This window comes from Chiloscyllium punctatum, chromosome 22, assembly GCF_047496795.1.
Source record: "Chiloscyllium punctatum isolate Juve2018m chromosome 22, sChiPun1.3, whole genome shotgun sequence".
Lineage (NCBI taxonomy): Eukaryota > Metazoa > Chordata > Chondrichthyes > Orectolobiformes > Hemiscylliidae > Chiloscyllium > Chiloscyllium punctatum.
In genome coordinates this window covers 63,106,641-63,133,789 of record NC_092760.1, presented here as the reverse complement: position 1 = coordinate 63,133,789, position 27,149 = coordinate 63,106,641, and the positions used below count along the sequence as shown (strand labels likewise).

The window sequence follows — 27,149 nt, the reverse complement described above, 5'->3', positions numbered from 1 at the left end:
CCAGTCTAGCAGCTATGTCCTTTGGCATCTGACCAGCTTGATCTGTAGCATTGCTGCCAAGCCACACTCAATGGTGGATATTGAAATCTCCCAGCCAGAATATGTTTTGCATGTTTGCTACTCTCCTGTGCATCCTCCAATGCTCAACATAGAGGAGTACTGATTTATCAGCCAAGAAAGAATGGTACATGGTTATCAGTTGGAGGTTTCCTTGCCCACATCTGACCTAAAGCCATGAGATGTCTGATCTCTGAGGGCAACTCCCTTCTGACTCTATACCACTGCGCTGCCACCTCTGCTGGAACATTGTCTACCAGGAGAAAGTGAGGACTGCAGATGCTGGAGATCAGAGCTGAAAATGTGTTGTTGGAAAAACGCAGCAGGTCAGACATCATCCAAGGAGCAGAGAATCAACGTTTCGGGCATGAGCCCTTCAGGAATGAGGAAAGTGTCCAGCAGGCTAAGATAAAAGGTAGGGAGGAGGGACTGGGGGAGGGGCGTTGGAAATGCGATAGGTGGAAGGAGATTAAGGTGAGGGTGATAGGCCGGAGTGGGTGGGGGCGGAGAAGTCAGGAAGAAGATTGCACGGTGGTTAGCACTGTTGCCTCACAGCGCCAGAGATCCGGGTTCAATTCCCGCCTCAGGTGACTAACTGTGTGGAGTTTGCACGTTCTCCCCGTGTCTGCGTGGTTTTCCTCCGGGTGCTCCGGTTTCCTCCCACAGTCCAAAGATGTGCAGGTTAGGTGAATTGGCCATGCTAGATTGCCCCTAGTGTTAGGTAAGAGGTAAATGTAGGGATATGGGTGGGTTGCGCTTCGGCGGGGCGGTGTGGACTTGTTGGGCCGAAGGGCCTGTTTCCACACTGTAAGTAATCTAATCTAATCTAAAATTGCAAGTTAGGAAGATGGTGCTGAGTTCGAGGGTTGGGACTGAGACAAGGTGAGGGGAGGGGAAATGAGGAAACTGGAGAAATCGGAGTTCATCCCTTGTGGTTGGAGGGTTCCTAGGCGGGAGATGAGGCGTTCTTCCTCCAGCCGTCGTGTTGCTATGGTCTGGCGATGGAGGAGGCACAATTCCAGAAGTGAGACTGTCAGGCTGGTGCATTACCGGTCTTCTCAAGGGCAACTAGCGATGGATAATAAATCCCAGCCAGTGACACCAATATCTCTCGAATGATGTTTTTAAACAAAGGCTTTGGTCATTTTACTGTTCATATCGATGATTTGGTTGTTTTAGCTAAACCATGGAAAGAACACTTATACCATTTAACTGAGCTGTTTGGTCAGCTACAAAAAGACAATAGTTTTAAATTTGGTTTAGTGAGTTTGCCAATGCCAGAATAACTTATTTGTCATGTTGTTGGGCAAGGCTAAAAAAGCAAAAATACTGGCTATTTTGGATTTTTCTATATTCAAGGTGAAACAGAAATTTTATGTTGACATGAGCAGTTTTTTTTTTGCAAGTTTGTTCCAAACACACTCACTGTTGCACCTTTTAAAAAAACCCATTGAGAAGGGACAAAATTTGAATGGACATATGTTAAATTGCCTTTGTAAACTTGAAAGCTGGATTTACAGTGGCACCAATGGTAGCTCTACTGTATAATGCAAAACCATTTGAACTGGCTGTTGATGTCACTGACATCAGTGTGACAGCTGTTCTATTGCAAAAGTAGGCAGGTGGGACTAGTTTTTAGTTTGGAATTTTGATCTGATATGGACTGGTTGGACCGAAGGGTCAGTTTCCATGTTATGTTCAATGTTTGTTCAACCACATAATTTTGAAACACCTTGAGATCTGGATAAAACTGTTACTTATCTGGATCAGAATGCTTTGATTTTATTTTGAAATATTTCATGACAAAAACTTTACAATTATTTTGATAAACTTTAATTCTTCAACTTCATAATTTGAAAATTATTTGTGTGCTTGGAAAAGAAAATATTTCAGCAAATACTTTGAGAATGCACATGCCAGAGACTGTGTGTAAAAATGATTACACAGAGTCGCAAAGCAATGTTAGCACATAATTAGAATGTTTTAGAATTAATAACTTTTTTAGTGAATAATGATGCATGTTGAAGATAGATTTTCTTTTATTGGGGGTGAGATGTGATGCAAATTGTGCAATGATAGATTTAAAATATTTTTGGTAAGTGTTAGTTTTTGAGTTCGTAACGAGTGCATTTTCAGTGGGTCTGATATTAATTAATTTGCAAGATTTTCTGTAGCTACAGTGATTTATTTTAAAACAGTTTTTGTGCTCTGGCTGTAGGGTGAATGGGTTTTGAGCACCACAAATGAACTTTTAATTTTTTTTTAATGACACCTAAGGTGAAGATGGGGCCTCCAGGTTTGTTAGAAAATTCTGAAACTTGTTTTTTTTAATAAAACTTAACTGAGGAAGGGTCACTGGACCTGAAACGTTAACTGTGATTTCTGTTCACAGGTGCTACCAGACCTGCTGAACTTTTCCAGCAATTTCTGTTTTTGTTTAGGATACATAGTGGACTAGGTTAACTTGGAATGAGGAACTGGTGTCAGTCCCAGACCAGAAGTATTGGAATAATACGCTGAAGAGATTACTTAAAGCTGAGTATATTGAAACTAACTTTCGTAGGGCCTCCTCTAACCTAACTTTAAAGTCCACATTTTATTGACTCAGTGTTCTTGTTTTTGGAGACAGTGTACAGTCATGGCAGCGCAGGCATTGGAATGTTCCTCCTGCAGGATGTTTGAGGTAGGGGTGACCACTGATTCTCCTGCCGACTTCGTGTGCAGGAAATGCAGTCAGATCCTGATCCTCACCGAACGAGTTAGGGAACTGGAACTGGAACTGGAGCTGGATGAGCTGAGGATTATTCGAGAGGCTGAGAGGGTGATCGATAGAAGCTACAGGGACATAGTTACGCCGGAGAACAGAGGTAGCTGGGTAACAGTTAGAGGTGGGAAGGGGAAGAAGCAGGCAGTGCAGGGTTCCCCTGTGGTCGTTCCCCTAAAAAATAAGTATTCAGCTTTGGAAACTGTTGGGGACAGCCTTGCAGGTGTAAGCTGCAGTGAAGGGGTCTGTGGCTCTGAGATTCAGAAGGGAAAGGGGGAGAAGAGGAGAGCGCTAGTTATAGGGGACTCTCTAGTTAGAGGGACGGACAGGCGGTTCTGTGGACATGGGCGAGACTCTCGGATGGTTTGTTGCCTCCCGGGTGCTAGGGTCCGAGACATCTCGGACCGTGTCTTCAGAATCCTTAAGGGGGAGGGTGTGCAGCCAGAAGTCGTGGTACACATTGGCACCAACGACATAGGTAGGAAGAGGGGTGGGGAGGTCATTCAAGAGCTCAAGGAGTTAGGCTGGAAGCTAAAAGCTAGGACAGACAGAGTCGTCATCTCTGGGTTGTTGCCGGTGCCACGTGACAGAGAGGCAAAGAATAGGGAGAGAGTGCAGTTGAACACGTGGCTGCAAGGATGGTGTAGGAGGGAGGGCTTCAGATATTTGGACAATTGGACTGCATTCTGGGGAAGGTGGGACCTGTATAAACAGGACGGGTTGTACCTGAACCAGAAGGGCACCAATATCCTGGGGGGTAGGTTTGCTAGCACTCTTCGGGGGGGTTTAAACTAATTTGGCAGGGGGATGGGATCCGGACTTGTAGTCCAGCAAGTAAGCTAGCTGTGTGTCAGGATGTCCAAGACTGTAGGGAGGCTGTGGAGAAGGTAGCACTGACAGGGACTACTTGCGGACACAGAGATGGGCTCAAGTGCGTATACTTCAATGCAAGGAGTATCAGAAATAAGGTGGGCGAACTTAAGGCGTGGATCGGTACCTGAGACTACGATGTTGTGGCCATCACGGAAACATGGATAGATGAGGGACAGGAATGGCTGTTGGAGGTTCCTGGTTACAGATGTTTCAGTAAGATTAGGGAGGGTCTTAAAAAAGGAGGGGGGGTGGCATTGCTAATTAGAAATGGTATAACGGCTGCAGAAAGGAAGTCTGAGGGGGATCTGCCCCTGGAGGTAGTATGGGCTGAAGTCAGAAATAGGAAAGGTGCAGTCACCTTGTTGGGTGTTTATTATAGGCCCCCCAATAGCAGCAGAGATGTGGAGAAACAGATTGGGAAACAGATTTTGGAAAGGTGCAGAAGCCACCGGGTCGTAGTCATGGGCGACTTCAACTTCCCAAATATTGATTGGAAGCTCTTTAGATCAAGTAGATTGGATGGGGCGGTGTTTGTGCAGTGTGTCCAGGAAGCTTTTCTAACGCAGTATGTAGATTGTCCAACCAGAGGGGAGGCCATATTGGATTTGGTACTCGGTAATGAACCGGGACAAGTGGTGTTAGTGGGTGAACATTTTGGTGATGGTGACCACAATTCTGTGACTTTCACCTTGGTTATGGAGAGAGATAGGTGCGCACAACAAGGAAGTTTTTAGAATTGGGGGAAGGGAAATTACGATGCTGTAAGACAGGATTTGAGGAGCATACGTTGGGAGCATAGGCTGTCAGGGAAGGATGTGGTGGAAATGTGGAACTTTTTCAAGGAGCAGATACGACGTGTCCTTGATATGTATGTACCGATCAGGCAGGAAAGAAATGGTCGTGTGAGGGAGCCTTGGTTGACGAGGGAGGTTGAATGTCTAGTAAAGAGGAAGAAGGAGGCTTACATAAGGTTGAGGAAACAGGGTTCAGACAGAGCAGTGGAGGGATACAGGATAGCCAGAAGGGACCTGAAGAAAGGGATTAGGAGAGCTAAGAGAGGGCATGAAAAATCCTTGGCGGATAGGATCAAGGATAACCCCAAGGCATTCTATGCGTATGTGAGAAACCTGAGAATGACGAGAACGAGGGTAGGTCCGATCAAGGACAGTGGTGGGAGACTGTGTATTGAGTCGGAAGAGATAGGAGAGGTCTTGAACAAGTACTTCTCTTCAGTATTTACGAACAAGAGGGGCCGTATTGTTGAAGAGGAGAGTGTGAAACGGACTGATAAGCTAGAAGAGATACCTGTTAGGAAGGAAGATGTGTTGGACATTTTGAACAACTTGAGGATAGACAAGTCCCCCGGGCCTGACGGGATATATCCTAGGATTATGTGGGAAGCAAGAGAGGAAATTGCAGTACCGTTGGCAATGGGGGTGGTACCAGGGGACTGGAGAGTAGCGAATGTTGTGCCCCTGTTCAAAAAAGGGAATAGGGATAACCCCGGGAATTACAGGCCAGTTAGTCTTACTTCTGTGGTAGGCAAAGTAATGGAAAGGGTACTGAGGGATAGGATTTATGAGTATCTGGAAAGACACTGCTTGATTAGGGACAGCCAGCACGGATTTGTGAAGGGTAGGTCTTGCCTTACAAGTCTTATTGAATTCTTCGAGGAGGTGACCAAGCATGTGGATGAGGGTAGAGCAGTGGATGTAGTGTACATGGATTTTAGTAAGGCATTTGATAAGGTTCCCCATGGTAGGCTTATGCGGAAAGTCAGGAGGCATGGGATAGAGGGAAATTTGGCCAATTGGATAGAAAACTGGCTAACCGGTCGAAGTCAGAGAGTGGTGGTTGATGGTAAATATTCAGCATGGAGCCCAGTTACAAGTGGAGTTCCGCAGGGATCAGTTCTGGGTCCTCTGCTGTTTGTAATTTTTATTAATGACTTAGATGAGGGAGTCGAAGGGTGGGTCAGTAAATTTGCAGATGATACAAAGATAGGTGGAGTTGTGGACAGTGAGGAGGGCTGTTGTCGGCTGCAGAGGGACTTAGATATGATGCAGAGCTGGGCTGAGGAGTGGCAGATGGAGTTCAACCCTGCCAAGTGTGAGGTTGTCCATTTTGGAAGAACAAATAAGAATGCGGAATACAGGGTTAATGGTAGGGTTCTTGGTCAGGTGGAGGAACAGAGGGATCTTGGGGTCTATGTACATAGATCTTTGAAGGTTGCCACTCAGGTGGATAGAGTTTGTAAGAAGGCCTATGGAGTATTATCGTTCATTAGCAGAGGGATTGAATTCAAGAGTCGTGAAGTGATGTTGCAGCTGTACAGGACTTTGGTTAGGCCACATTTGGAGTACTGTGTGCAGTTCTGGTCCCCTCACTTTAGGAAAGATGTGGAAGCTTTGGAGAGGGTGCAGAGAAGATTTACCAGGATGTTGCCTGGAATGGAGAGTAGGTCGTACGAGGATAGGTTGAGAGTTCTCGGCCTTTTCTCGTTGGAACGGCGAAGGATGAGGGGTGACTTGATAGAGGTTTATAAGATGATCAGAGGAATAGATAGAGTAGACAGTCAGAAACTTTTTCCCCGAGTACAACAGAGTGTTACAAGGGGGCATAAATTTAAGGTGAAGGGTGGAAGGTATAGGGGAGATGTCAGGGGTGGGTTCTTTACCCAGAGAGTGGTGGGGGCATGGAATGCGCTGCCCGTGGGAGTGTTGGAGTCAGAATCATTGGCGACCTTTAAGCGGCATTTGGATAGGTACATGGATGGGTGCTTAATCTAGGATAGAAGGTCGGCACAACATCGTGGGCCGAAGGGCCTGTTCTGTGCTGTATTGTTCTATGTTCTATGTTCTAACATTGTTTCCAAGAAGAAACAATCTGCATTTGAGTTTAAATGTTTAAGTTACAAATGACTTGTCTGCCAAAGACACAGGAATTGTGATATGATTCCTCTATAAGTATAATTTTGGGTACTAGACAAAAATTGGTACTCGTTCAATTTATAAAAGTGTGTTTTGAGATTAATGGGATCACACTTTTAAAGCGTGTTTAGAAATCTTTGAATATGTATCATAAGAAGCTGGACTGATTTATTCTATTTTTTTCTTGATTTCTTTCGTTAAGATGCTTCTGTTTTAATCAAATTCTGAAGCACTGCATGCCTACGTTTCAGTAAGAGCCCACTTAGTTAAAACCAAAATAAAACTAAATGTGATTACTCATGCCAAGTTCCTGGCTGGTCTCTGACTTGTCCAGTAATAGCATCAACTGGGATCATATTAATTTAAAATGATTCCAGGGTGGATTTATCTTTTCTGCTTTCAATTGTTCCCATTTTAGTTGTTTCTAATTCATTATTTTTTTTCTCCTAAATCAAGATGTCAGACATGTCTCAGTGGGTAACCCTTTCAGAAGCTCCTATCACACTATGCACTGTTGATATGGCAGTACTGTCAGATAAAGCATGAAACTGAGGTTTCATCTGTCGTCTCAGATGAGAACAAGAGTTTTCATAGTACTATTCGAAGAAGAACCTGGAGTTTTCTCCAGAGTTTAACAATATTTATCCCTCAAGAAGAGTCACACCAAACAGATTATCTCCGAGTCCTTCCTGTGCACAAATTCACTTTAATGTATACTATTGCAGAAGTGACTACACTTGAATAGTACTTCATTGGCTGTAAAGCACATTGGGACACTGATGTCGTAAAGGGTGCTTGGGAAACATTAAAGTTTATTCTGCAGTTATATAGTGATACAGACCCTTCAGTCCAATCAGTCCATGCTGATTATAATCCCATTAAATTAGTCCAAACTACCTGTGCTTGGCCCATATTCCTCCAAACATTTCTTATTCATGTACTTATCCGAATGTCTCTTAAACATTGTGACTGTACCTGCATCAACCACTTCCTCTGGAAGTTCGTTCCACACACTAACCACTCACTGTAAGAAAATGGCTCCTCGTGTCTTTTTAAAATCTTTCTCCTCTCACTTTAAAAATATGCCCCCTAGTCTTGAAACCCCCCAACCTAGAGAAAAGACTTATGCCATTCACCTTACCAAAACCCATCATGATTTTATAAATTCTAAAGTCACCCCTGAACTTCCTACACTCCAATGAAAAAAAAGTCCCAGCCTATCTAACCTCTCTTTATAACTCAAACTCTCCATTTCTAGCAATATCCTGGTAAATCTTTTCTGAGCCTTCTCCAGCTTAATAGTATCCTTTCTATAACAGTGTGAATAGAACTGGACAGAGTATGTAAGAAGATGTCTCACCAACATCATGTACAAGTTTGACTTGATGTCCTCTTCAGATCTGAGCAATGCAGGCAAGTGTGCTAAATGCCACCTTAACCACCCTGTCTACATGTGATGCAAACTTCAAAGACTTGTGTACCTGAATCCCTAGATCTCTCTGTTCTACAAAACTACCAAGGCCCTACTTTTAATTGTCCAAGTCTCGCCCTTGTTTGTTTTCGCAAAATGCAAGACCTCACATTTATCCATACTAAACTCCATCTGCCACTCCTAAACCCATTGACCAATTGATTAAGACTTTCAAGAATGATGTTCACTGACCTTGGGTTAATGTGATAATTCTCTTTTTCTTGAAAATGAGCAACATTGAATTGAGCACTGTGTTGGTTTGTAATTCAAAATTAGTATAAATGCAATAAATGTACTGGTTTTGAAGATTTCAATTTCTGGTGGTTTAGTTTCAAAGTAGCACGCTGTACTCGTATGGTGTATGATTTAGACCATTGATTTTAATACCCTAAAAAGACATTCCTTGATGCTAGCCAGAGCTGATTTTAATAGTTAGTTAATAGTTCAAATTTGCAAAGATCTAACTTTGCAAGTGGAAGCCACAATAAGTTGAATAATGAATATTAAGATTGAGATTGAGATTGAAATGAGGAGAGAGATGCTTGCAAGGTTGCCATAAAGCAAAATTAGTCTCTGCTTTCTGTTAAGTCACAAAGGGACAAATTCAAGTCAAATGTTGTACAGGTCAAGTATCTTTTAACAATATGTTCAAAAACTGAACTGAACTAAAAACTGAAGACTTTTTTTTTCTAAATACAGCCTCATCTCTGTGTCAGGGTTGAGCTAATCACTGTCAACTGAATAAGGGTTGATCACTCTCGGGCGTTGCAAACCGTCATCACTGTTAGCTTTGTAAAGGTTAGTTGAGTTTTCAGTGCTGATCTTCTCCCATACATACTGCGTTTCAAATAAAAAATGACTAAGTTCTCAAGCTTCTTCTTGTAACATTTCTATGTAAAACATGGAACCTTTTGAAATCTGCAGTCCATCCTGTAATATTTTTTCAACATCACCTGGCAAAAACGACAACATAGGGAATGGGCTGACTATCCTTAATTTAAATTATCTGCCTTCTGATAAATGATTAGTCCAGAGGTTTTTCAAGGCTCTAAAACATTCAGGAGTTAAAATGGCATTAAATTAGTTTCTGCATTTGGAACACTTTCCTAATATTTGATTGTTGGGGTTTTTGGGCAGAAGTGTATTTTCCTGTGGTATGTTTCAAGAATTGTTTCCTATTCAAAATGGAACTTGGTACAAATTGTAGACTGAGGGTAATTATTGTTCTGTACACAGATATCATTGGAGCAAAATGATTTATCTGCTGCAAGAATAGCATCATGGAATTTATAACATGGAAGTAGGTCATTTGGGCCATTGTGCCTCAGCAGGCTCTCAAAGACATTGGACTTTTGTCCTGTCAGCACTGCTTGTTGGTTTCAGTTTTTTTATTTGATTCATTTTTATTTGAAAAAAAAGTCCTGTGTTGTTCTTCAGTGTTTCTGTTCGGTGTGGGGACAAAACAAATAAAATAATTCCTTATTACTTTTAATGAATCTCCTTAAATTTGATTCTTTGCTCAAAGTTTGGGAGAAGATTTGTAGCTCGGGTGCTCGTTGTTGTGGTTCTGTTCACCGAGCTGGGAATTTGTCTTGCAAACGTTTCGTCCCCTGTCTAGGTGACATCCTCAGTGCTTGGGAGGCTCCTGTGAAGCGCTTCTGTGCTGTTTCCTCCGGCATTTATAGTGGCCTGTCTCTGCCGCTTCCGGTTGTCAGTTCGAGCTGTCCGCTGTAGTGGCCGGGATATTGGCTACTATACCGGCCACTACAGCGGACAGCTGGAACTGACATCGGAAGTGGCAGAGACAGGCCACTATAAATGCCGGAGGAAACAGCACAGAAGCGCTTCACAGGAGCCTCCCAAGCACTGAGGATGTCACCGAGACAGGGGACGAAACGTCTGCAACACAAATTAGTTCTTTGTTTTATCGATTCAGAGTCGAGTGGAATAGTTAATTTTTGCGTCATCAGAAACCCTCACCATTTTCTTCGCTGATCTGTTCTTAACTATATATTGGAAACCTTGTACTAAATTACGTGATCATTTCATGCTCTCAATATAGAAACAGATAGTCTATACACTTCCATTAAAATTTCCACATCATTTTCATAAAATTGAGATGATTGCACAGAAAGAGCCATTTAGTCTATTACACCATTAGCTAACTCTTTGAAAGAGCTATCTAATTAGTTCCACTTCCCATGATCTTTGTCCATATCTCTAATATTTATCCAATTCCATTTAGATTGTTAGTATTGAATTGATTCCACTATTATTTCAGACAGCATATTTAGATCCATAATCCGCTTTCCTTGTTTTGCTTCCATTTTCTTTTGTCAGTCACCTAAATCTGTGGATTGTCTAACAAAAGAAATTAACCTAGATTTTTAACCTTTGGTTTTGCTACTGCCAGACAATTGCATTGTTCCTTTAATGGTACATATGGTACTGCAGTCATGTGGAGCAGAGTGCATAGATAGAAGATCTTTACCTGTATGCCATTTGCTGACATGTCTCTTTGTATGATTCTGGACACCCAAGGAGCAGGTCATAGCCTAATGGTATTATTCTAAGACTATTAATCCAGAGACACTGGCAATGTTTTAAGTTCTAATCACGCTATGGCAGATAGTGAAGTTTGAATTCAATAAAAATCTGGAATTAATTGTCTACTGATGACCATGAAACTACTGTTGATTGTTGGAAAAACCCATCTGGTTATTCATGTCCTTCAGAGAAGGAAACTGCTGTCCTCACCTAGTCTGCCCTACGTGTGACTTCAGACCCACAGCCAAATGGATGACTCTTAACAGCTCCCAGAGCAATTAAGGGTGGGCAATAAGTCATTTAATGAATTTTTAAAAACTGGTCCACAAAATACCAGTATCAGTTTTAAAAAATAGTAGCAGTATTTATTTTATTCACACTTGTTACAATGTAGAATTTCTTGGAGAATTATCTGTAATAACTGTGTTATAAAGATTCAGTCTACAGATTCGCCAAGCATTAAAGGAAATAGTAATGGAATTTTTTGAGAATTGTGTTATTTTCGGGATTCTTAAGTTTGTTTCATTTCGCAGTGCTCCTTCACGCACCCCAAAGCTCGGGACAGCACGAATTAATAAAATGAGCCTCCACGCAGCTACTGGTTATGAGCGGTCTCGTGATCGGCGCAGGTCGAGTGACCGTTCTCGTGACTCATCACATGAAAGGACAGAAGGACAGCTTACTCCATGTATTAGGAATGTAACTTCACCAACTAGACAGCATCATGGTGGTGAGTTGGCTTTTTTGTTTTTACTACCACAATTTCTGATTCTGACAACTCCTTAGCAAGTTATCTATTATCCCAAAAATATGTAGAACTCCGACATCTGAGACAAAACTTTTAGTCAGAAAGTAGGGGCCAATTTGTAAATGAGTAATTTTTGAGAAGTTAAATTCCAGCTTGCAGTATATCAGCTGGTTGCAGAGTTGTCAGGCTGGAGACTGTTCCTGTAAACCTCACAACCAAAACTAATGCTAAAGGAATTTGAAAGTACTTTTGATGTTGAACTTTTACTGAAATTATGAAATCTTTGCCTTCTATCACAGCACAAATTTGTTGTCTTTTTAAAACTAGGATTCCAACCATGGGCTGGCTTTAAAATTTGCAAAGCCTAAATTTTTTTTCCTGCTTTCAGAGCAAGATTTCTGTTCGCTCGGAAAGAAATGGAGTCCATTCTGCTGATTTTCAGTGACTTTTTTTTTCCCCCAAACTGTGTATGCTGCAACCCAATGCTTGTTTTTCCTCTGTATATTTCTTCTGCATGTTTCTTCTAAGATATCTGCCAAAGTTCTGTAGAGTTTCTTCCTATATCTCCCTTTCTCTCTGCTTTCCATATGAGTCTCATCACCTCTCTTCCATTCTCTCTCTCACTACCTCTCACATACCTTGAACGAGCATACAGGTTCGGAGCAGTAGCAGGCCATTCAGTATGGCTGATCTGATTGTCTCCTGGCAATACATGAGATTCTGTTACCATTCCAATTGCTTACTGTACCTGCATTCCATCAATTTTGATTCATGGCCAAGGATGCTTTGATCCCTCTGCATCTTTAATCTCTCAACATTTAGATAAAATATTTCTTTATTCTACCTGCCAAATTTCATGCTTTCTCGCATAATATTCCATTTGTCACATCTTTTTGGAGGCACCTTTTATATCCTCTTTGCACAACTTATTTTCCCTTCTATTTTTGTGTTGCCAGCAAATTTGGTAATTGTTATCTTCCATCCGTTTACCTAAGTCATTTATATAAATTTGTAAAAATTGAAGTTCTCGTATCAATTGCTGTGGCTCACTACTTGGTACATCTTGCCAACTTGAATAAGAACCATGTTTGCATGTGTATTCTCTGCTTTCTGTTCATCAGCCATTCGTCTGTCCATGCTGTAATGCTCCACTCTACACCTCCCTGTCTGACTCCCACACGCTCACTGTCTCTCTCTACATACACTGACGTAATACTTCCCATACACAATACTTCTGTTCTCTGATATGTTGAATTCTGTCATTGCTATGCAATTATTTGTCAGCTCTGCAATCTCAGTGACTTGCAAAATTGCAACTTATGAACTTGGCTGCATATATGCTCTTGCTTTTTGATGCTATATTGTCATATTAGAGAAGGATTGATAAAAAGGCACTGTGCACTGGTGAGGGAGGTAACCTTAACAGCACATGAAGTGTGCAGGGACAGGTTCAATTATGCGCTGTTCTGGATTCTATGAATAAATTGAATTAAACAGAGTCTGTAGATTTTGACAGTGAGCAGGTGGTAAGAAAGAATTTGGAATTTTTAGCAAATGTTAAGGTTGAAGCTTGCATAAGATTGACTTATTAAATATACACACTAATTTATGGGATGCTTCTAATCTACTGAAAAATACAGTTGCAAAGTACTTAATCATACAGCATGGAAATAGACCCTTCGGTCCAACCAGTCCATGCTGAACATAATCCCAAAGTAAACTCGTCCCACCTGCCTGCTGCTGGCCCGTATCCCTTCAAAACTTTCCTATTCATGTATTTATGCAAATGTATTTTAATTGTTGTAATTATACCCACATCCACCACTTCGTCAGGAAGTTCATTCCACACGTAAACCACCCTCTGTAAATGAAGTTGCCCCAAATGTTTTTAAGTCTCTCTCCTTTAAAAATGTGCCCCCCAGTCTTGAAATCCCCCAACTACTGCTAACTTATTCTGCACCACTCATTATTTTATGAACTTCTATCAGGTCACCTCTCAACCTCCTTCGCTCCAGTGAATAAAGTCATAGCTTATCCAGCCCTCCTTTCTAACTCAAACCTCCACACCTGGCAACATCCTTGACTTGTTCGAACTTGCTGCCATCTCCTTGTTTCTCACTGTTAATTCTGCCGTCTCTCCCTCTAAGGATCCAAGACACACTTGAATTACACTTTTCCTTTTATATTGTAGAAGCTTTATCGTCTATTTTTATATTTCTTGCTAGTTTTCTCTCCTGCTTCAATTTCTCTTGTTATTGTTTTGGTTCTCCTTTGGTTTCTAAACTTTTTCCAGTTTTCTGCAGTATTGTACATGCTTTTCTTTCAATTTGATACCATCCTCAGTTTTGAATTAACCACCGATAATACACCCTTGGAGAATCTTTCTTTTGGAGTGGAATATATATTTGCGTTATAAAAAATCACCTTAAATTCCTACCACCAGTACACCACTGTTTTGCTTTTTAACAGCACCAAATTAAGAACAAATGTAAGGGGCCATTCATCCCCTTGACCCTGCTCTGCCATTCAGTGAGGTATTTGCTGATCTGATTGCACGTTTCTGCGTACCTCCAATAACTTTTTACCCCATTATCACTATATATTTATCTACCTCAGCCTTAAAAATCATCTTTTTGAGGAAGAGGATGTCAAAGATGCTCAGCTGCTTAGCCCTCTGTGACAAAAATGTTTTCTTCAGATGTCGTCTTTTAAATAGGTGACGACGACCCCCCCACCCTGCCCCACATCCACTGAATCTCCTGCAAGAGGTCTCTCGGGACCTGATATTTATTTTTCTGTTCCACTTTAGTCAACTTTGTTTTTGCACCTTTGTAATTGTCTTGAGTTAAATTTAGGAATTGAGATTCAGATCCACATTTCTCCTCATCCCTCTGAATGTGAAATACCATTAATAATATGAAGCCTATCTTTAAGGATGTTGTGAAACTTGAAATGGGTCAGAAAAGATTTACAAGGATATTGCCAGGGTTGGACAATTTGAGCTATAGGGAGAGCTTGAATAGACTGGGGCTGTTTTCCCTGGGGCATCAGAGGCTGAGGGGTGACCTTGGAAACGTTTAAAAAATCATGAGGGGCATGGATAAGGTAAATTGACGAGTCTTTTCCCTGGGGTGGGGGAGTCCAGAACTAGAGGTTTAGAGTGAGAAGGGAAAGATATAAACGAGACCTAAGGGGCAACTTTTTCACGCAGAGGGTGGTGTGTGTGTGTGTGTGTGTGTGTGTGGGTGTGGGTGTGTGTGTGGGTGTGTGTGTGGGTGTGTGTGTGGGTGTGGGTGTGGGTGTGGAATGGGCTTCCCAGAGGAAGTGATGGAGGCTAGTTCAACTGCAACATTTAAAAGGCATGTGGATGGGTATATGAATTGGAAAGGTTTGGAGGGATATGGGGCGGGTAGTGGCAGGTGGGACTAGATTGGGTTGGAATATCCGGTCGGCATGGATGAGTTGGACCGAAGGGTCTGTTTCTGTGCTGTCCATCTCTGACTCTCTACCTCTATATAATCCCATTTACGGTGAAGATCCTTTACTGTGAAGTCACTAACATTACCTTATCACACCGTACAAGCTCCAAATTGGCTTATTTCCTGTTTGATCAAGAATGTTTGTTTTTATTGAAGAAAGTAGCTCACATATTGATGGACTTTTTCAGGCTACCTTTGTAATTTTATTTATCCAAACTGTATGAAGATTAAGTTTGCCTGTGATTATTGCATCTCCTTTCTTACAAGCCTACGTTATTTCTTGATGTATACAGGACTCTGATTTAGTGTGGCAACTGTCATGGGACTTGTAAGATATATCTGCTAATAACTATGTTCCTCTGCTATTTCGTAACTTCATTCAAACTGCATTGTCTATTTTATCATGTTATTTTTGTTATTTCCATTAATTCATCCATTTGTTAAAGAACTTACAATTCTGTCATTTAACCATTTTTTTCCTACTCCGACTTTATTTGCTGATGGACATTTTTTAACGTCCCTCCTTATGAGACCCTGCTTATCGTTGTCCATATTGCGACCTGGGCTATTGTTTTGATCTTTTAAATAACACTCCAAGTATCTCCTCGTGTACATCCCTCAACTCTCCACAGGCACGCACAGCACACAAAAATTTTGCCAGATGTGGTGGTGTTATCAGTTTGGTCGTCTTCCTTGCAGTCCCTGCTTTTGTTCACACAACTCCAACACCACTGAACTTGTTGAATAATTGCAAGGGCTGAGACTCCTTTAGGGTTTCCATATCTGACAGTCGCATACTGCTGTTCCTCTCCTGACTGTTATCATAGGTATAGTAAAGAAGCAAATGATTTTCCCTGGTGAGGTGTGAGTTTGCAGATCAGCTATCTGAATGCAACATAGAAGGAATCAAGAAAGAAACAAGACAAGTTTAAGTTTTTTTTTTATTTCAGCACATTCTCACATTATCTTGATATTGATGGAGATAATATTTTTTTCATACTGAGTTAAAAGTTCAGAGGAAAAACTGCCTGATGATGCAAAACTTGATGTGGGAATGCTGATTCTAACACTGAGTACCAATTGTGGAAAAATGTGTTGTTTACTGCCCTGATGACCATCACCTTGATAAATATTAAAAATGAATTTGCAACGAAACTCTTCATCTCTGTTCTTTGACAGGTGTGTTAAATCTTGATAGAAAGGAGAGAGCAAAGGCTAGCTGCTTTTCCTACAGTGCTTCCATCATGTAAGGCTTGACTTTAAATTGAATTAGAAATGACCTTGGATCAAGATCACTGTTTAGCAATTTGTTGAAGAACTAGTTGGGGTAAGGGTACAGAACCAAAGGGGCGAGAAATAAGAATTAACATGTGTAATGGAGGTGAATGTGCAAGTGTGGAATATAGTTGTCTTCATGGTCTGTAATATTTTTTTGTGGGTTGAAGAGTGCAGATGTTGTGGTTATTTTTGGTTCCTGCAGCTTATCAATCTAAAATACATATGATTGATCTTCACAAAGCTTGTGCTGTAAGTAATATATCAAGAGAATAATTGAAATAATCAGAGTTCTCTGCAAATATGTAATTAAAGATTGAAAGCCTAAACTTCGAATCATCGATATGATATTTGTCATTTGTCGATCGGCGGAAATGTAGCAAGTTGTAATGTTGGTATTTTAAGAATTTTTGGCAAATATTTGTTTCAGTAGAAAATAGAGAAGCAAAGTTCATGAAATATGTGTGGCCTTAGAAATGCATCTTTCAAGGAATAGTTGGCAAAGCTAAACCATAAACACTGTTAACATGGGATTATAATTTGTTTGATCAAAATCCGTGCAATTTATTTGCTGCTGCTCCTCAGAAAAATAATGGCAATTTCACCAATACACTATCTGTAATGACACTTCTCTGCAATGCAGAGGGTGTTCTAAATTACTGGAGGTGCACTTTTCTCTGAATGAGATGGTAAACAGACTTTTATGCCAAACAAACGAAGATAAGGACACATTGGTGTCATGGGATACCCAGTGCTTGCAAAGATTAATTTTATTATTTGTTGTCAGTGTGCCTTTGCTGGAATGATTTTTTTTGTCATTTATTAACTGAACCATGACCACACTTTACAAATTATTATATTCTTTGCAAAGCACTTAAGATATTCTGTCTTGTGATAAGGTGCTACATAAATGCTGATTTACTGTTTTGTGGGTATTCCTGTGAAGTTGTCAGCTGTTAATCTTTGGTTTCTGTTTGGGGGAGCAGCAGTATGCTCTAAGACAAATAGCCTATCTTGCAGCCTTGTCTGTCTTAGCTCGAGTATTCTTGCCTCTGAGTCAAAAGACCATGGGTTCAAGCCATGGTGCACAGACTCTAGTGCACAGTCTAGGCTGAAATGCAATATAGTATTGAGGGAATGCAATACCATTTGAAGTGATATCATTCAGTTAAAATGAATTTTGTTTGCTGTTTCATTATGTATCAGATCCATGACACTATTTAGTCATAGAAATGTACAACAGAGAAACAGACCCTTCGGTCCAACTCGTCCATGCCGACCAGATATCCTAACCTAGTCTAGTCCCATTTGCTAGCACTTGGCCCATATCCCTCCTATTCACATCACTGTCCAAAAGCCTTTTAAATATTGTATATGTACCAGCCTCTAGTACGTCCTCTGGCATCTCATTCCATTCATATACCACTCTCTACGTGAAAAAGTTGCCCCTTTTAGATTCCTTTTAAATCTTTCCCCTCTCTCACTAAACCGTTCAACTTTCACAACATCTTTCCGATAGGAAGGAGACCAGAATTGCACATAATATTCCAACCATGGCCTAACCAATGTCCTGTACAGCTGCAACATGACGTCCCAACTCCTGTACTCAATAAAGGAAAGTATACCAAATGCCTTCACTAAACCTATACCCTCTAGTTTTAGACACCCCCACTTAAAGGAAAAGACCTTGTGTATTTACCCTATCCATGCCCCTCATGAATTTATAAACCTCTATAAGGTCACCCCTCAGCTTCCAACATTCCAGGGAAAACAGCCCCCACCTATTCAGCCTCTCCCTATAGCTCAAATCCTGCAACCCTGGCAACATCCTTGTAAATCTTTTCTGAGCCCTTTCAAGTTTCATAACATCCTTCCATTAGGGCGGAAAGCAGATTTGCACACAATATTCCAAAGGTGGCGTAGAGTCAAATGTACAGCATGAAAACAGACCTTTCAGTCCAACCCATCCATGCCGACCAGATATCCCAACCTCATCTAGTCCCATCTGCCATCACCCGGCCCATATCCTTTCAAACCCTTCCTATTCTATATCCATCCAAATGCCTTTTAAATGTTGAAATTGTACTAGCCTCCACTACTTTGTCTGGTAGCTTGTTCCATACACGTACCACCCTCTGTGTGAAAAAGTTGCCCCATAGGTCTCTTTTATATCTTTCCCCTCTCACCCTAAACCTATGCCCTCTAGTTCTGGACTCCCCCATCCCAGGGAAAAGACTTTGTCTATTTATCCTATCCATGTCCCTCATGATTTTGTAAACTTCTATAAAGGTCACCCCTCAGCCTTCAACGCTCCAGAGAAAACAGCCCCAGCCTGTTCAGCCTCTCCCAATAGCTCAAATCTGCCAATCCTGGCAACATTCTTGTAAATCCTTTCTGAACCCTTTCAAGTTCCACAACATCCTTCTGATAGGAAGGAGACCAGAATTGCATGTAATATTCCAACAGTGGACTAACCAATGTCCTGTATAGCTTCAACATGACCTCCCAACTCCTGTACTCAATAAAGGAAAGTATACCAAATGCCTTTACTATCTACCCGCGACTCCACTTTCAAGGAGCTATGAACCTGCACTCCAATGTCTCTTTGTTCAGCAATGCTCGCTAGGACCTTACCATTAAGTGCATAAGTCCTGCAAATATTTACTTTCCCAAAATACAGCACCTTGCATTTATCTGAATTAAACTTCATCTGCCACTTCTCAGCCCATTGGCCCATCTGATCAAGATCCTGTTGTAATCTGAGGTAACCACTTTTGCTGTCCACTACACCTCCAATTTTGGTATCCTCTGCAAACTTGTTAACTGTACCTCTTATGCTCTCATCCAAATCATTTATGTAAAATGACGAAAAGTAGTGGACCCAGCACAGATCCTTGTTGCACTTTACTGGTTCCAGTCTGAAAAACAACCTTCCACCACCACTCTCTGTCTTCTACCTTTGAGCCAGTTCTGTATCCAAATGGCTAGTTCTCCCTGGATTCCGTGAGATCTAACCTTGCTCACCAGTCTGCTATGGGGAACCTTGTCGAACACCTTACTGAAGTCCATATAGATCACATCTACCGCTCTGCCCTCATCAACCCTCTTTTTGTTACTTCAAAAAACTCAATCAAGTTTGTGAGACCTGATTTCCTACGCATAAAGTCATGTTGACTATCCCTAATTAGTCCTTGCCTTTCCAAATACATGTACATCCTGTCCCTCAGGGTTCCCTCCAACAACCTGCCCACTACTGATGTCGGGCTCACTGGTCTATCATTCCCCCTGGCTTGTCCTTACCACTTTTCTTAAACAGTTGCACCATGTTAGCCAACCTCCAGTCTTCTGGCACCTCACCTGTGACTATCGATGATACAAATATCTCAGTAAGAGACCCAGCAATCACTTCTCTATCTTCCCACAGAGTTCTAGGGTACAACTTATCAGGTCCTGGGGATTTATCCACCTTTTATGCATTTCAAGACATCCAGCACTTCCTCCTCTGTAATATGGACATCTGTCAAGATGTCACCATATTTCCCTACAGTCTATGTCTTCCATGTTGTTTTCCACAGTAAATACTGATGTAAAATACTCGTTTAGTATCTCCCCCATCTCCTGCGGCTCCACACAAAGGCAGACTTGCTGATCTTGGAGGAGCCCTAATCTCTTCCTTGTAACCCTTTTGGCCTTAATGTAATTATAAAAACTCCTTGGACTGTCCTTACCTCTATTTGCCAAAGCTATCTCATGTCTCCTTTTTGCACTCCTAATTTCCCTCTTAAGAATACACCTACCGGCTTTATATTTTCTCTGGACTCTCATTATCTCATTTCTGAAGGCTTTCCATTTTCCAACCGTCCCTTTACCTGTGAACATCTGCCCCCAATCAGCTTTTGAAAATTCTTGCCTAATACCACCAAAATTGTCCTTTGTCCAATTTAGAACTTCAACTTCTAGATCTGGTCTATCCTTTTCCATCACTACTTTAGATCTAATAGAATTATGGTAGCTGGTCCCAACGTGCTCCCCCACTGACATCTGTCACCTGAAAAATGTGTTGCTGGAAAAGCGCAGCAGGTCGGGCAGCATCCAAGGAGCAGTAGAGTCGACGTTTTGGGCATAAGCTCTTCAGGAATGAGGAAGGTGTGCCAAGCAGGCTAAGATAAAAGGTGGGGAGGGACGTTGGGAATGCGATAGGTGGAAGGAGGTTAAGGTGAGGGTGATGGGGCGGAGAGGTTGGGAAGAAGATTGCAGGTTAGGAAGGCGGTGCTGAGTCAGAGAGTTGGAACTGAGATAAGGTGGGGGGTGGAGCGGAAATGCGCATTCATCCCTTGTGGTTGGAGGGTTCCTAGGCGGAAGATGAGGCACTCTTCCTCCAGGCATCGTGTTGCCATGGTCTGGCATTGGAGGAGGCCAGGGACCTGCATGTCTTTGGCATAGTGGGAGGGGGAATTAGTGTTCAGCCACGGGGCGGTTGGGTTGGTTGGTGCGGGTGTCCCAGAGGTGTTCTCTGAAACATTCCGCAAGTAGGCGGCCTGTCTCCCCAATGTAGAGGAGGCCACATCAGGTGCAGCGGATGCAGTAAATGTGTGTGGAGGTGCAGGTGGATTTGTGATGGATATGGAAGGATCCCTTGGGGCCTTGGAGGGAAGTGAGGGGGGAGGTGTGGGCACAAGTTTTGCATTTCTTGTGGTTGCAGGGGAAGGTGCTGGGAGTGGAGGTTGGGTTGGTGGGGGTGTGTGGACCTGATGAGGGAGTCACAGAGGGAGTGGTCTTTTCGGATCGCTGATAGGGGAGGGGAAGGAAATATATCCTTACTGGTGGGGTCTGTTTGGAGACCTTATTGCCCAGCCTTATTTCCCAAGAGTAGGTCAAGTTTTGCACATTCTCTGGTAGGTACATGCTTAACAAATTCCTCTCTATCTAAACCATCTATGGCAATCCCAGTCTATGTTTGGAAAGTTAAAATCCCCTACCATAACCACCGTATTATTCTTACAGATAGCTGAGATCTCCTTACAAGTTTGTTTCTCAATTTCTCTCTGACTGTTAGGGAGTCTACAGTACAATCCCAATAAGGCGATCATCCCTTTCTTATTTCTGAGTTCCACCCGAATAACTTCCCTAGATGTATTTTCAGGAATATCCTCCCTCAACACAGCTGTAATGCTATTCTCTATCTAAGACACCACTCCCCCTCCTCTCTTGCCCTGCTTTCTATCTTCCTAATAGCATTTGTATTCTGGAACATTAAGCAGCCAGTCTTGTCCATCCCTGAGCCGCATCTCTATAATTGCTATGATATCCCATTCCTATGTGCCTAATCATGCCCTAAGTCCACCTGTTCTCCCTGTTCAGCTCTTGCATTGAAATAAATGCAGCTCAATTTGTCAGAGTCAAGAGTGTGGTGCTGGAATAGCACAGCAGGTCAGGCAGCATCCGATGAGTAGAAAAATTGACGTTTCGAGTTCCTGATGAAGGGCTTATGCCCAAAATGTTGATTGTCCTGCTCTTCAGATGCTCTCTGACCTGCTGTGCTATTCCAGCCCACACTCTCGACTCTGATCTCCAGCATTTGTAGTCCTCACTTTCTACTAGCTTAATTTATCATTCTACCTTTTTCTTTTTGTTCCTGCTGGCCCTGAGTGTTTGACTCACTCCTCCCAACTGTGCCAGTCACTCTCCAAGCTATCCTTTATCCTGGCACCAGGGAGGCAATATACCATCCTGATCTTTTGCTGCTGGCTGCAGAAATGTCTGTGCCTCTGACTAGAGAGTTCTCTATCACAATCACTTGGAACCCAACATACCCCTCATTACAATAGAGCCAGTCTCAATGCCAGAAACTTGGCTGTTTGTGTTGCATTGCCCTGAGAGTCCATCACCCCCTATGTTTTCCAAAACAACATACTTGTTTGACATGGGGACAGTTACAGGAGACTCCTGCACTACCTGTCTACTCCTCCTATCTTTCCTAGAGTTAACACATCTACCTAAGTGTATCTGTGCCTTTTCTCCCTTTCTATGACTGCCATTCATTACACATCTAGCTCTTGTAAGTTCCTCATTGGAGCGGCAGCTCGAGGCAATCGATCATGTGATATGACAGGATTCATAGCCAAAGACACTCCTTGCAGACATAATCAGACAGTAACATGGAAACTCTCCCTAAACTCCCACATCCAACAGGAAGAGCACGTCACTCTACTGGAGACCATCTTTGCCCCTTCACAATCTACAGACCCAGAAAATAGCACTGTCTTATCGCTGTTTTAAAAAAAATAGTGCTCCAGGCTAACTTATGGTTTATATTTTTAAAATTTAATCAAGAGACAGATTTCAATAAAACATGGCAGGGAAATTTGCTAGAACTGCTTGGGAGGATTTAAACTAGTAAGGTGGAGGGACCCAGGGAGATAGTGAGGAAAGAGATCGATCTCAGACGGGTACAGTCGAGAACAGAAGTGAGTCAAACAGTCAGGGCAGGCAGGGACAAGGTAGGATTAATAAATTAAACTGCATTTATTTCAATGCAAGGAGCCTAACAGGGAAGGCAGATGAACTCAGGACATGGTTAGGAAAATGGGACTGGGATATCATAGCAATTACAGAAACATGGCTCAGGGATGGGCAGGACTGGCAGCTTAATGTTCCAGGATACAAACGCTATAGGAAGGACAGAAGGGGAGGGGGGGGGTGGGGAGTGGCATTTTTGATAAAGGATAGCATTACAGCCGTGCTAAGGGAGGATATTTCTGGAAATATATCCAGGGAAGTTATTTGGGTGGAACTGAGAAATAAGAAAGTGGTGATCACCTTATTGGGATTGTATTCTAGACCCCCCAATAGTCAGAAACAAACTTGAGGAGATCTTAGCTATCTGTAAGAATAATAGGATGGTTATGGTAGGGGATTTTAACTTTCCAAACATAGACTGGGACTGCCATAGTGTTAAGGCTTTAGATGGAGAGGAATTTCTTAAGTGTGCACAAGACAATTTTCTGATTCAGTCTGTGGACATACCTACTAGAGAAGGTGCAAAACTTGACCGATTCTTGGGAAATAAGGCAGGGCAGGTGACTGAGGTGTCAGTGGGGGAGCACTTTGGGGCCAACAAACATAATTCTATTAGTTTTAAAATAGTGATGGAAAAGGATAGACCAGATCTAAAAGTTGAAGTTCTAAATTGGAGAAAGGCCAATTTTGACGATATTAGGCAAGAACTTTCGAAAGCTGATTGGAGGCAGATGTTCGCAGGTAAAGGGACAGCTGGAAAATGGAAAGCCTTCAGGAATGAGATAACAAGAATCCAGAGAAAGTATATTCCTGTCAGGGTGAAAGGGAAGGCTGGTAGGTATAGGGAATGCTGGATGACTAGAGAAATTGAGGGTTTGGTTAAGAAAAAGGAGGTGGTATATGTCCGGTACAGACAGGATAGATTGAGTGAATCCTTAGAGTATAAAGAAAGTAGGAGTATAGTTAAGAGGGAAATCAGGAGGGCAAAAAGGGGGCTTGAGACCTTTGGCAAATAGAATTAAGGAGAATCCAAAGGGGCTTTACAAATATATTAAGGGCAACAGGGTAACTAGGGAGAGAATAGGGCCCCTCAAAGATCAGCAAAATGGCCTTTGTATGGAGCCACAGAAAATGGGGGAGATACTAAATGAATATTTTGCATCAGTACTAACTGTGGAAAAGGTTATGGAAGGTATAGACTGTAGGGAAATAGATGGTGACATCTTGCAAAATGTCCAGATTACAGAGGAGGAAGTGCTGGATGTCTTGAAACAGGTAAAGGTGGATAAATCCCCAGGACCTGATCAGGTGTACCCGAGAACTCTGTAGGAAGCTAGAGAAGTGATTGCTGGGCCTCTTGCTGAGATATTTGTATCATCGATAGTCACAGGTGAGGTGCCGGAAGACTGGAGATTGGCTAACGTGGTGCCACTGTTTAAGAAGGGTGGTAAGGACAAGCTGGGGAACTATAGACCGGTGAGCCTGACCTCGGTGGTGGGCAAATTGTTGGAGGGACTCCTGAGGGACAGGATGTACGTGTATTTGGAAAGGCAAGGACTGATTCGGGATAGTCAACATGGCTTTGTGCATCGGAAATCATGTCTCAAACTTGATTGAGTTTTTTGAAGAAGTAACAAAGAAGATTGAGGGCAGAGTGGTAGATCTGATCTATATGGACTTCAGTAAGGCGTTCAACAAGGTTCCCTATGGGAGACTGGTGAGCAAGGTTAGATCTCTCAGAATCCAGGGAGAACTAGCCATTTGGATACAGAACTGGCTCAAAGGTAGAAGACAGGATTGTGGTGGAGGGTTGTTTTTCAGACTGGAGGCCTGTGACCAGTGGAGTGCCACAAGGATCGGTGCTGGGACCTCTACTTTTTGTCATTTACATAAATGATTTGGATGAGAGCATAAGAGGTACAGTTAGTAAGTTTGCAGATGACACCAAAATTGGAGGTGTAGTGGACAGCGAAGAGGGTTACCTCAGATTACAACAGAATCTGGACCAGATGGGCCAATGGGCTGAGAAGTGGCAGATGGAGTTTAATTTAGATAAATGTGAGGTGCTGCATTTTGGGAAAGCAAATCTTAGCAGGACTTATAAACTTAATGGTAAGGTCCTAGGGAGTGTTGCTGAACAAACAGACCTTGGAATGCAGGTTCATAGCTCCTTGAAAGTGGAGTCGCAGGTAGATAGGATAATGAAGAAGGTGTTTGGTATGTTTTCTTTTATTGGTCAGAGTATTGAGTACAGGAGTTGGGAGGTCATTTTGCGGAATTGGTTAGGCCACTGTTGGAATATTGCATGCAATTCTTGTCTCCTTCCTATTGGAAAGATGTTGTGAAACTTGAAAGGGTTCAGAAAAGTATACAAGGATGTTGCCAGGGTTGGAGGATCTGAGCTATAGGGAGAGGCTGAACAGGCTGGGGCTGTTTTCCCTGGAGCGTCTGAGGCTGAGGGGTGACCTTCGAGGTCTATAAAATTGAGGGGCATGGATAGGGTAAATAGACAAAGTCTTTTCCCTGGAATTGGGGCGTCCAGAACTCGAGGGCATAGGTTTAGGGTGAGAGCGGAAAGATATAAAAGAGACCTAAGGGGCAACCTTTTCACGCAGAGGGTGGTACGTGTATGGAATGAGCTGCCAGAGGGTGTGGTGGAGGCTGGTACAATTGCAACATTTAAGAGGCCTTTGGATGGGTATATGAATAGGAAGGGTTTGGAGGGATATGGGCCGGGCGCTGGCAGGTGGGACTAGATTGTGTTGGGATATCTGGTTGGCATGGACTGGTTAGACCGAAGGGTCTGTTTCCATGCTGTACATCTGTATGACTCTATATAATCAAGAAAGTACCTACTCTAATCATGACTGTATTAACAATGGTATTCTCCCCAGTCTCCCAGCCAATATTTATTCCTCAACCTACATTACTAAAACATTGGTTTTCTGTATTGGCCTGCAAAACAGCACACTAATTTGTTGAGGTTTGTAAAATATCTTGAGATGTCAAGAAAGGTACCTTCTGACCACAAACTCTCCCTTTCATATTACATGTCGCCACTGTACTGCTGTTGAAAAAATATTTTTCTGATGGGGAAAAAAAAGTTGTCTTCTGAAGTAATGAATCAGTTTAACATTTTGCATGCATTAATGGCAGAGAAGGCTTGTGATGCACAGCTATAAATATCACCATATGACGCAGGCAGCTGAAGACACTGATTACCACTGCTGTTCCATCCCTCCCCTAACTGGCCCATTGTAGTATAAAGGATATTAGAGTATTTTCTGGGCCTGCTCGCACCATTGTTTCCTCAACTGGGATCTGCTGTTGCAACTTTATTAGCAAGAACAAGCCAATATAACTAGATCCATTAGTCCTAAGAGGCTTGCCCTTGAATTGACGTTCATTGGATTTCACTTTCTTGCTATTTAGCCTACAATGTGTGGGTACCAATGCAATGAAATTTTTGTATGAATAGTTCTTTTGTGTGCAAACGTTGAACATAAAATTGGTCAGGTTATTTGTTTCCATTTTAGGGGGCTGGCTTTAGAATTCTCTTCCATTTGCTTGCATGTACACACTGCTCCAAAGTGTACAGGTAATGCTTAAAGATCAGGAGCAAGCATCTTATTGAAATAATGCAGAGTTGCAAATGTCTGCCATTTGGTCGACAGCACCCAAGACTTATGGAAACCCAAGCAAACCCCCTCTGTTACTTTTTTATTTCCCTGTAAGAACATTCTGGTTTGTAATTGATTTGAGTTAGTAAAGTTATTGATATCACTGTCCACCGATTGGTGTTATTATGGAATGTACTTCCAAGATTTATGGAGCAACCTTTTAAAGATTTGATTTCTGCTTGCTCATGTTCAAGCCACAGCTTGTGAAGTTGTAAAGCCTGTAAAAACTACTTGTAATTATAATTTGTGCAAGCAACATTAGGAGTTAACTGTGGAAAGTGGAAGAATGGACACGAGACACAGTAGAAATTGAGCCAAGTGCATAGGCTTAGCAATCAATTTAATAATGAGTTCTTGTAATGGACATGCAAAGGAGTCACAAGTGGTTCAGATTTCTTGAACAGTTTTTTGCAGAAGCAGTCTGTAACCAGTGCCCACTAACTGGAAGTGAAAGAATAAGTTGCTAATTACTGCAAGATTAAAGAGATTCTTGTTTTAATTTTTTTATTTCAATTACTTCAGTTTTATTGTTCTGTGCTCAGATGATGTTTTGAATTTGGTGTACTTGAACCTGTCATTACTTGATACACCTGTATACAACAACAATCCAAAGCTGCTGCTATATTCTAACTTGTGAAAGTGTCACTCACTCATGATCCTTGTGCTTAAACTGACTTCTGGCCCCAGTTTTAAGGTTCTGTTTTGTTTTGAAGTTTTTCCATTGCCTTGTTTCCTTCCTCCCGTTTCTAGCTTCCTCCAGCCCTACAAACCTTTGAATTATTGCTCCAACTCAAGCCCTTGTCTAT

At 42.1% G+C, this 27,149-nt stretch overlaps 1 protein-coding gene across 6 annotated transcripts in view; it reads left to right on the top strand.

The window, feature by feature from the left end:
- The window catches only part of btbd10b (BTB (POZ) domain containing 10b), a 100,241-nt gene that overhangs the window by 39,306 nt on the left and 33,786 nt on the right, over positions 1-27,149 (top strand). For 5 of the 6 annotated variants that reach the window (XM_072592516.1, XM_072592520.1, XM_072592517.1 and 2 more), the window contains one exon: positions 11,176-11,372. In XM_072592516.1, the coding sequence (XP_072448617.1) occupies positions 11,176-11,372 (197 nt within the window). Of the gene's footprint in view, positions 1-8,794; positions 8,894-11,175; positions 11,373-27,149 lie in introns of those variants that run through there. The other variant, XM_072592518.1, reaches the window with a different exon arrangement.